This window comes from Artemia sp. Qi Xiang Cuo, chromosome 7 (assembly GCF_049724085.1).
Source record: "Artemia sp. Qi Xiang Cuo chromosome 7, ASM4972408v1, whole genome shotgun sequence".
Lineage (NCBI taxonomy): Eukaryota > Metazoa > Arthropoda > Branchiopoda > Anostraca > Artemiidae > Artemia > Artemia sp. Qi Xiang Cuo.
The window spans coordinates 9,198,717-9,210,773 of record NC_142800.1 but is presented as its reverse complement, the minus strand read 5'-3'; the positions used below and the strand labels follow the sequence as shown (position 1 = coordinate 9,210,773).

Below are 12,057 nucleotides of genomic sequence, written 5' to 3'. Positions count from 1 at the left end.
ATACCAACTTTTTGCTCAAAAGCTCTACATTAGATTTGCACCAGTTAAAAATCCTTGCGTGATTGTACACTAAGAAAACTTCGGTGTCAAAAGTCAGGGGTGGGAGGCAGGGGATGACAATAGAGGCCCTTTCGTCAACTTTGGTTCTCCAATAATACCAATTGAAAGTCCTTGCCTAATTCAAGTTCAACTAAAATGCAACATGTTTACGCTTCTGCAGGGAAGTAAGCAACAGGAGTGGGAGGACATAGGAGGGGTAAGGGCCTAGTTTATGGCTCCAATAATATTAATTGAAAATCCTTTTCATGATTCCATCCAAACAATGTGCACCACGGTACCATTCTGCAAAAACGATATTAGAGAGAGAACAGATGGGGTGGCATTTGAGGGACCACAGGCCCACTTTTTAGTCCTACAACTAAAAACCCTACATTATATCGGTTTGAACAAGGCGCAGCATGCCTAACTTTTCACTAAAAGATTGATAATAGGGGACAGAGGGGTTTGGGTGTTAAGAGAACTCACCGGCCCGCATTGAACTTCCAATCATAAAGATTGAAAGGCATTGCATAATTTCACTCCCAACAAGGTGAAACATGCCTATCCCTTTACTAAAAAGTTGTCAGTAAGAGGCACGGGGGATAAGGGGTAGGGATAATAGACGGGCCATTGGCCTACTTCTGGATCATCTTCAATCATAGAAATTGAAAGTACACATAAAGATGAGATGGGAGATGTGGGGAAGGGTTGATGAGTTTTTTTTTTAGTACAACCATTATTCAATTGTTTCGCTGTCTGTAAAAACAAAGGAGTCGTCATCCCCTCGAAATTTAAAAAACGATGTACCCCATGAATTTTTTTTTTTTTACCAACACAGAAAACAAAATAGCCAATTTAACCGAAATTAAAAACAGAAATCACTTGTGAAATCGTCCTCTCTGACATGACTATAAGACTCCATTTCAATCAACAAAATGCTCTGATCCGAGGACAAACAAAAATCTCCTTTTTGGCCCCATGGAGGAATCATAGATAGCTTTCCGAAACGTAATATCAGATTCATGTATCCCGATGGAGGACCAACTTTCCGTAAAAACCAAGCATGTTAGACCCTTACAAAAGAAAGTTTAAAAAAGCGCATCAGAAATTCGTTTCTATTCATTTTTGTTGCGTTTTTTACGAGTCAGACAAACATTTTGGCGGGGAGATCAAACCCCCGGCCGCCCCCCCCCCCTAGATACGGATTTCCCATCTGATGAGATAAAATTTTGCGAGTTTTTTTAGTTACATCGTTCATCGATGCTTCAAAAATGTATACGGAAGAAACCTTAACCAATTATTCATCGCAAGGACACGACATCACACACAGCAGCAATTCCTTTTCCAAATTTACAATGAAGAAATTACGAATAAAAACCATCGATTCCTGGATATTTAGAGCGAAATTAAGTGAGAACTTGGAAACAAAATTAATGTTTTCCCGTAAATGCCAGAACTATGGAGTCACGCTTCCTAAAAATACATCAGCTGGCCAGCTCCCAGAAATTTGTAAATAGAAGTCTCAACATATCTATGGGCAAATAAAGGGACTAATTGACACCACAAGAAACTGAAATGAAGGAAATAGCCATTTATTAAGACCCGAAGAAGGTCGATATCAATTTTCCTACGTTTTTTTTTCAAAATTGGCGGGGAAATTGGCGTAGAATATTTCCAATGATGGATAATAACAAGCTAACCAAATACACCAAAAATTTGCCTGAAGAAGGTCAATATCGATTTTTCTACGGTATTTCAAAATTGGCGGAGAAATTGGCGTAGAATATTTCCAATGATGGATAATAACAAGCTAACCAAATACACCAAAAATTTTCCCGAAGAAGGTCAATATCAATTTTTCTAGGGTATTTCAAAATTGGCGGATAATATTTCCAAGGATAAATAATAACAAGCTAACCAAACACGTCGAAAATTTTCAGTTTTATGTTCTGACAAAACTGACATTTTAGACGTCTTTCTGATACTTCTCGGTTATTGGAAATGGAAACACATTCAAGAATTACGCTTAGGTTACGTCTCAGAAAACCGGTTTCATAGCTACAAAAACAAGTGATGGATGATACAATTACTGGACTTAGACAGAATGCATTGGACGCGTATAATTTGAGCTATATATTTGCGCATTAGGGGGTGGGGTGGGGGTTAGATTAGGTTACGATAGGCTGGGTTTCCATAACTTTCTTTCAAAAGTATTATTTTATCATCAAGTTTTGTTATTTTTCATTAGGATTAACCTAACTTCACTTCATGGGTGTGTTTCCAATAGCCGCCAAGTACCGTCTTACGTTATAACAATAAGATGAACAAATGTACCCACATTTTTCAGTTTTCTTGTCCTGGCAATTTTCATGCTCTGATAGATCCGATAGTTTACACTTCTTTCAATAAACACATGTGGATGATTTATCTTTTCTGGTGGAATAGACGGGAAACTCGTCTTAACAGTAGCAACAAGAGAATAGCATTGTTTTTTCTTAGAAGTGTGGAACATTCATGAGAACCACATGTTTTTAGGGGGAGGAGATATGGGGCATGTGCCCTCCCTTTCCCCATAACTCTAAAACAAAACTTATTACTGTTACTGTGTTTTCTCATGCCTTTCATGTAGATAAAAAGTGTAATAAGACTTTCTCAGTTTAGATAGAAAACATTGATAATAGAGCTTACTCAATTTGGCTAAGAATGGGAATTGGATTGGGACTATGGTATGGAATTAGAATCGGAAAAATATTGGCAATGCCTCATTAAAACTAGAATATGAATGGGAATTCGAATGATTTGGATCAAAAACTGCCCTTATTCTGCGCCAATGAACACTATGATAGGGAATAGGAATCAGTAAAGACTTTGGTAAAGCCTCCTCTCTACTAAAATATTAAATAAATAAAAGTTCAAATAGGGATAAAATCCTTTTAATAGATAGTGATGATAACAGTGTATAGAAATTCACAAAAATACCAGATATTTCGGTCACACATGCAGTGACCGTCATCAGCACAGTATATAAATTATACGTCATCAGTTATACTATATCTTTATACTGTGGTCATCAGTAATAAAACTGATGTATAAGTAGTAAATACCAGTAAAATATCTGGTATTTTTGTGAATTTCTATCACTGTTATCATCATCACTGTCTATTAAAAGGACTTTATCCCTATTTAAATTTTTATTTATCGTCATGGAAAAGCAGTGTGGTCTCCGAAATTATCTACGTTATAAAATATTAAATGAAATTTTCAAAGTATTCATCAAAAAGATGCCAGCAGTAGGGGTTGGATAAAAGCACATTATGAACTAAGAAACTCTGCATATACCCATTTTGGGCAACTGGAAGACCGCGGTACAGAATTAGAATGGATGAAAATTTTGGCAATGCCTGAACTCTACTAAGGACCGGATTCAATAGGTGCGGGGCCCGATTGGATTTATTTGCGGGGCCCTCTATATATATTAAATGGGTACTTGTTAATTATACAGAACACACCCAAGAAGTGGAGTTAGGTTAATCCTAATGATAAATACCAAAATGTGATGAAAATATAGGCCTAATACTTCATTAACAAAATTATAATAACTACGACAAAGAATTATGAAAAGTAGGCCACGCAGAACGCATTATTGTAAATACCTAACCTAACATAGCCTAACCAAAATACAAACTCTATATATTAAATATTTAATTTAAGTATACCTACAACGTAGTTTTTCACTGAGCTGAAGCTAATTGTCTCCGAATACTGACAGCTAAACCGGTTTTCTCAGATCTTACATATCAAAATTCTTGAGTGTCTTCTGGATAATTAACAAGTACTATTAAATGTTTAATAAAATATACGTACGTAAGATATGCTATGAATTACGTTTGTAAGAAAATTCACGTACGTAGTGCTAAATCTCTCTAATATAAGAATACCCCGATTAAATTCAATAAATCTGACATGAACTTTAACGGGTGTCACTTTTCTATATTATAAAGTATATGTTATATAATCACAAATACATTAATAAATCCGATACAGTAATACAAATTTAAAACAAATATATTAAGTTATTTGAATAAATCATAATTTATCCCTTATCGCCAAAAAAAATTACTTTAAATTTCAAAATCTTTTTTTGGTTCATTTTTATGATAACGCGGGGCTCTTTCAAAAGTGCAGTCCGATTAAGCCCAATCGCCCTACATCTGGCACAGACTCTACTGATGTGTGAAACGAACCTTAAGCAATTTTTATCAAAACGCTTTTATATTTACTTAATTAAACGCTTTTTTATTTGACGACACGTAAGAGTTTACAATCAATCCTTACTTTGTTGAGATACCTGTTGTTTTTTTCATTCCATGAAAATTTGGAGGCACTTTTGCTTCTTTTTTTTTAAATACAGTTTGATAGCCGTGTTTTCTAATAGAGTCGTCAACAAGGCCGCATAGAGGGAGGGAGGTTAGGAGTTTGACCCTCCTCCCCAAAATGTTTGTCTGCTCCTAAAACGTAATAAAAATGAATTTAAACAAATTGTTGATGCGTTTTTTGAAGTTATTTTTGTAACCCCCCCCCCTCCCCAAATAAAACCCTGGATACGACCCTAGTCGTCAGCCTCTCCTCCTCCAGTCGGGTAATTTTTACGACTTAACACGTAATTGCCAAGGAAATGGCTTGCTTTGAAAAAGTTGACACTTAACCCCATTCCCCCCAATCTTATATCCCGTAAGTAAATTCGTGGCAGTTCTCTTTATCTGGTTGTAGGATTGTCAATAACAACCAGACTGGTGGAGTCAGATCGGCAATGAGAATGGAAACCCTATAACCTAACCGTCAACTTTAGAACTAATCATATCAAAAAGTTTGTGATAGCAAACAGTAAATTTGGAGCAGAGAGTAATCAAAATTCGAAACTCGAATTTTTAAAGCAATAGCCTATGTACACAGCAAGAATCTCCTATCCTTCCCTCACTCCTTATGTACAGGATAATTTTCAGATCGTTTCAAGTTTTAATGTTGCTCTTTACTTTTAACTACTAGATTTCGGCTAAGAAAATGCCGGTCACTTTTTCCTGTGTAATACATGTATAATTGTTTTTTCAGAACTGAATTGCTTATCTTCTATACCATGTGTTATCTAAATATCTAGTTTATTTACCTTGTGGCAGCGGAGTGAGCCACGTCCTGGAACCAGCAGGGACAATGGTTCAACCCCTCGTGTCGCAAGGAGTTGGTAATTCCTCAAACAGTTTAATAAAAAAAAATTTATAATATCGAATATATAAATATAAATATCGAATACAGTGATACATTTAAAAACATGTAGGCAATTTTTCTGTTTAGGTGTATAAGGATGCATTTGGCTCTATGATTTTGCTTGGTAATATAAGATAAGAAAATGAAACGATCAAAAATGGGGTTTTTTGGCCAAACGAGAATACTGAAAAGACAAAGCGAATATTTCGAGGAATAATATATTCAAGGAAAATGCCGGAAAAAAAAGAAAAAAAAGCGGAAAGTCAATGTGAAAAGAACCAAAAAACCAAAAACCAATATCATTCACCAATATCCGCGATTCGCACAAAATCCAAAAAAATTATGAACTGCCATAGAGGATACTAGCGACAAGGCCGTATCCAGGGGGGGGGGGGGGTTACCCAGTTTGAACCCCCCCCCCCCCCCGAAATTTTTGACCGAGTCGAAAATAAGTCGAAAATTAGTAAAACCTAGGAAAAAATCAGTAAAATTAGTCGAAAACTGAGTAAAAAATTAGTAACCCCCCCCCAAAAAAAAATCCTGGATCCGCCCTTGACTAGCGAACAACTGAGAAACAAAAGAAAACAATTCATTCACTCAAAAACAAATGAACCAGCAATTAAATAAGTTAGAGAACTATGCCATCTGATTTCTGATTTTAATTATTGCATTCCCTATAAAATAGTTAGATTATTAGAAATAGTTTAATTGTTTTCTAAATAAATAGTTAGAGTTTCTACTTTTCTTTTGAAGCAATTGGTAAAACCTTCACGACTTTAAATAAGAAATTGGTATATGACAAAAGACAAACAAATAAATAAATAAATAATAAAACAATCTAAAAAATAAATATCTACGTTTGCCGGTGATTAGGCAGACAATTACAGTTCTTGCAGTTCAGGAAGTGTTTGGAATGCGAGTTTTATTTATTTGTTTGTCTTTGGATATTTTTTTCTCATTTTCTTGTTGTATTGTTGTTTTTTAATGATTTAAATTATTTTTGTTTACTCTCTTTTTTTCCCGTTGATAAAGGCTCTCGAATATGGAGTTGAAATATTCGGAAATTTTTATTATTTAATGTTTTTTGTTGTTTAATTTTTAGTACGTTTTGTTCACTGCTTGATTAATCAAATATAAAAATTATATATAGAAAAACAGTATAGAAATTATCTATAAAACACAAGTACCAACATTTTCATCAAAATGCTGTCAGATTATAGTAACTTATGAACTAATTAAACCTAGTATATACCCACCTTCAGCACCGATGGAGACAAGTTTTACTCCTTTGCTGGCAATGAAGTCAAGTGCTTTGTTTACGTTAGCAATTTTGTGAAATCGCATTTTGCCTCGATCTGGCTTAGGCAGAGTCTCACCTAAAAAATAAAATAATTATACGATTGACATAAAAGTAAATAAAAAATTAATATTATTGTAAAGCAAAAAATAAGGCAATTGGTAATTTCAGTTGTTTTAAGAGTAACTGTACCAGAATAGTTTTTAAATCTACTGCCAAGGCCGTACAAAGGAGATTTTTCGGAGGGGGTTTTACTCAAAGATTTTTTTTTTTTGGGGGGGGGGGGGGTTACGCAAAAAAACATCAAAAAACGAATAAAATTTTTTTTATGTTCAGCTTTGTTACGTTTTTACGTGTCAAAAAACATTTCGGGAGGGGTTCAAACCCCCCTATCCCCCCTCTGGGTACGGCCTTGTCTACTGCCCATTCTTGTATAGCGGGTTTGCATGCCTAATGTGTTAGGTACAATTATTCTGCATATTATGTAGTAAGAATTATTTTCTAACTTCACACTGTCCAATACTTTACCCCCCCCCCCCTAACCTAATGAGCAAATATATAGCCCAATTATATATTTTCCATCTATTCTGTCACTTCTCTTTGTCCTGTCTCACGCTAAGATGAAAGAAACTAACAAAAGGCCAGTTCTGCAATGCGTCAATGAATGAAAAACTTGAGCGATAGGGTGTTTATCATACAAGTACCGATTTTGTATGTTTTTCTACTCTTACAATTCTGATCATTTATTGAACATGAATAAATGAGACTTGGTATTTCAAATAAACGATTTATTATTGGCTATTTCCTTATTAATCTTAAAACGTCCCAAAACAGCACGGACTCATTTCTGTTTATGTCTATGATAGATTTACTATACGGTTCCCAAAACGAACCTGAGACGAGCAGGAATAAAATCAAACATTTCGTGGTAACGAACTGTAAGTAAGTTAGTAAGGAGCGATGCGGCTCAATAGTAACCGATACTATAAAAAACAGAGTCTTGATAACAACAGATACATCAAAAGAATCAAATTTTGATGCCTGTTCAAAATATTTAAAATTCATCAAATTTAATGGTATCCCTCAAAATTTACGAGCCTGAGAAAATTTGCCCAATTTTCGAAAGGGGGGAAACACCCACAAAACATCAAGTGATCTTAATGGAAATCTTAACATAAGATTCAGCATACCAGAGAACCCTACTGCAGAGGTTTCAAACGTTCCTACGGTTCCTACGGATGCGTGTTTTTTTTTTTTTTGCTTTTTTTTTTACCAGGGGTGATCACATCGAACAAGTGATCGTACAATATCGGGAGAGGGCTCATTTATCAAATCACTGATCGGAAATCAAAAGTTCTAGTGCCCTTTATAAGTGATAAAAAATACTGGAAGGCAGCTATCCCCCCTCCCATGCTCATTTTCCCCCAAAGTCACCCGATCAAAACTTTCAGATAGCTATTTTTTCAGCACAGTCGAAAAACTTAATAACTATGTCTTTGAGGATGACTTAACCTCAGTCATCCTCAAAGCATATAGTTATCATATAGCCTAGTATTAGTTATTGGGAAGCATACAAATGCTTTCAAGTAGGATGTTTCTAGTAGAAGGGGGAGTTACGTGGGAGGAGGATTCCAGGGAATAATTTTTCACGGGGGAAGGGGAATTCCCATGAAAGGGGAGCCAGATTTCCAAGCAATACTAAAAAAAAAAGGATCAGAAATTAAATAAAAAAAACAGGTTTTTTCAACTGATAGTAAGGAGCAACACTAAACCTTAAAATCAACAGAAATTATTACAAGGTGGGTCGCCCCCTCGTCAAAACATCGCTCTTTATGCTAAAGTTTTTTTTTAGTAGTTTTAAAAGATCTTTTTATTCTAATTAAACGGCCTTTGTGATTGAGAGAGAGAGTGAGAGAGAGAGAGAGAGAGAGAGAGAGAGAGAGAGAGGGAGAGGGAGAGGGAGAGGGAGAGTGAGAGGGAGAGAGAGAAATAATTTATTAGCTAAAATAACGCTTACATAATCTTTCAACAATCATCGGGGGAACCCATTGGGTTGTATATGATGGTTATTTCCATCCTTATAATCTAGTAAAATATATTCACACTTCACCTATAAATCAAAATCACCAAAAAAAGTGAAAATATAACAACTTTTAACTATTTAACTATTGGTATAAAAATTTATTCAGGAGTCATTCTTAAAGGATTGAGACAAAATTCGAACTTAAGGGTAAAGAGTGAGGTATAGACGAGGGGGCAACTTCCCTCATATAAATAATAATTTCTGTTCGTTTTAAGTTTGAATGTTGCTCCTTACTTTCAATTGAAAAAACTTGTTTTTTTTTAAATCATATAATAACTCGAGCTTAAAACAAACAGAAATTACTATCAATGAGTATATGAAAACCAAAATGAAATTTAAAATAAATAATCCCATCAAATATAAATAAAAGATACTGATCGAAATAAAATTCTTTTCGTTAAAGCGCAAAGAACGTTCCACTGGAGCTATAACACGGTAACTTTAAGGCAAATCGGTGATATATTTTTTTCTCCGGGAATTTTTTTTGCCCCTTGTTGGGGTTCTACTCCTGTTTCTTTTCCTTTCAGATAGATGACCTATTTTCGTTTCTTTAATTGCATTTGCTCATAGCATAATTTCAAAAGAAAGGTTAAACTCCCGTTACTCAGCGATAGTTGTTCTGAAATAGGTAATATTTGAAGCAAGTTTTATTTTTTTACTTCTTGGTTTGGGAGTCATTGAAAGATAAATCTGAGAGTTAGAATTGGGTTTGAATGGGGATGTAGCTGATTGGCTGGGCCAAGCGGAGGTCCACCCATATGAACAGTGGTGTGTAAAATATCATTATTTTTTAGTCTATGTTTTGACCCCGTTTGGGGAAAGAGTCTGCGTTCTGACCCCAGTCGGGGATATATATATTTTTGTGGTATTTGTGACCCTTTTGGAAGAATACAAGTAAGGTATCTTCTACAAAGTGCTCACTATTTTCTGTAACCCAGGCAGGGTAGGAATAGAGGTACAAGATACCGTCAGTATTATATTGACAGGGAGGGTTGTTACCTCCAAGGAGAGAGTAGATATTTTCTAGCCGTAACCCAAGGCGGGTACATTTGGCCTTAGAAAGTGGCCATTTGACCACTCGATCGCGTTATCACACCCTGGGACAGGGTATACTGTAAATAGGGTAGTACCAAACCCGATATTTACAGAACCGTTGGGGTAAGAGCGGGAATCTCACTAACATCTGGGCCGACAAGGGGTTCTCCCCATAGAGTAAGTGGCATAGCAACCTTTTTTGCCTTTAAAAGTGGTGACCCCGCACATACACCCCAATAAGTGGTGGCAGCGAGTTAAGGTCCTATCAGTAAATCTGATAATAAAAGAAGTCCGCGCTTTCGAAGAGACAGGTTAGTTTAGCCAACAAAAGTAGCCTATTGTGGTTACATATAAAGAGAAAAGAAAGAAATACTGAATCAATTAATACAATTATGAAGATCTATTATGGGCTATGCCTTGTGAGATCACAATTGGAAAATCTACAAATCAATATATCACGCAACTAATTAGTATTCAAAAATATAAGGCTAAAATTGCTGCGTGTCAAAACAATTTTTCGCAAGAGACCGGAAGTACATTGATAAAAGAATTTTCATTTAGACTGAAGAGGTAATTTGAAGTTAACGAAATTTTGAAATTATGTCGGATAGAGATGAGATTAATTCAAGAGCGAAAAGGGCGAGGGAAGCCCATAGAAAAAAAAAGAGAGAGAGAGATAGAAAAGAAAGGGACAAAGATATGAAACAACGTATATTAAATTTCATGGAGGAAGTGAGAATAGCCAGAGAACGAGAAGACGAAAGAGATAGGAAAGAAACGGAACAAAGAGAGAGAGATAGACAAGAAAGAAAGAAAGAGAGGATAGCTAGAGAGCAGAGAGAAGAGAATATTAGGATAGATAGAGAACGAAAGGAAGAGGCTGATAGAATAGCCAGAGAACGAAAAAAGGAGAATGAGAAAATAGCTAGAGAGAAAGAAGAAAGATATCACCGAAAGTTTAAAAGAACCATGATAGGCCTAATAGAAACCTGCTGGGGAATTCCAGAAAGTGATATTTTATCACAACTAACTTATAGGCTGTCGGATAGCCATAATAATTTGTCTAAGAATCAATCGCAAGAAAATGAAAATGACCAAACATTAAACACTTTTACGAGAAAATATACAACTTCGCTAACTAGGGGGGAAGGTGGACCTGCCCATAAAACAAATGGGGTAGCTGTGCCACCCTGTCGGAAAAGCGAAATACTGGATACTCGGGTTCAAAATGTTGATAATCCACAAAAAGGGGATGCGGAAGTAAAAAGACCACAAAATATTGAAAAAAAGACGCGCGAAATTGATTTTTCAGGAAAATTTAAGAATAATATAAAACTTGAGAACATTTTTGATAAATATGAAACGATACCAAGTGCAGGCCAAAATGAAACGCTGATTGTACCAGAGAATAAGGAGACGAAATTTATTGTACGCGCTTTTCCTCGGAAAGTTCGAGAAATTTTGGTAGAATATGAAAAACCAAATGTCGGAGTTCAATTCCCATTTGATAACAAAATATTTGTTTCTGCAGTAAAAATAATGAAGATTAGAAGAGAGAAAAGAGATATTAAACGGAGCTACAATGAAGTAATACAGTCAAAGATAGTGGACACTGGAGTCCAAATCAGATTTAACGATGATTTATTATTTTGCGCGAATGACAAAATTCAGAAAAGTACAGACGCAAAGAGGAATGCAAAGAAGAAACAAAATTTGGACATTCAGCCTGCAGTGGCGAAAAATAAAAAAATATTGGATGGGCTTGGCCTTGAAAACATAAATAATAGGGACTAAAATAAAATGTTGGAGGGGCTGTGCCTTGAAAACATGGATAATAAGCGGGAAAAAGAGGTCAAAGACCCATGGGGAATAAAACAAGATGGTTACAAAAGAGAGATGAAGGACCTACAACGGGTTGGGGGAAAGTTGGGAGATATTGAATGTCGAGTCGGATTAGAAAAATTTGGAAAGGAATCTGATATTGGTTTGATTAACTCAAAAGAGTGTTTGTTCTTTTATGAGGGGGAGGAATCCCTTGGGGAAGATCCCCTGCGGGAAGTCGCAAAACATAGCCCTTTTCCCAAATGCACAATTGACGGACAGGTTGTAATATCTTTACCGAAGTTTTGCCCTTCTGACAAAGAGTCTATGGGGGATACTCTCTCTCAGTCACTTAAAACTTAACCCAATCCTTTGCCTAGTAACCCTAATCATAGTTGTTATTCTTCATAGGGACCGACGATTAATTCCAGCAAATTGTATTCAGTGGGAGATGTATCTAAGTTTCATCTTCAATTAGCATCAACGTATATTCTTCAGTTAATTATCCCAGGGGAGGGAA

At 35.7% G+C, this 12,057-nt stretch overlaps 1 protein-coding gene across 3 annotated transcripts in view; it reads right to left on the bottom strand.

Moving 5' to 3' along the window:
* Actn (alpha actinin) overlaps positions 1-12,057 on the bottom strand; it is a 163,174-nt gene that overhangs the window by 86,971 nt on the left and 64,146 nt on the right. For all 3 annotated transcript variants that reach the window (XM_089092000.1, XM_089091999.1, XM_089091998.1), the window contains exon 3: positions 6,558-6,677. In XM_089092000.1, the coding sequence (XP_088948126.1) occupies positions 6,558-6,677 (120 nt within the window). The remainder of the gene's footprint in view (positions 1-6,557; positions 6,678-12,057) is intronic.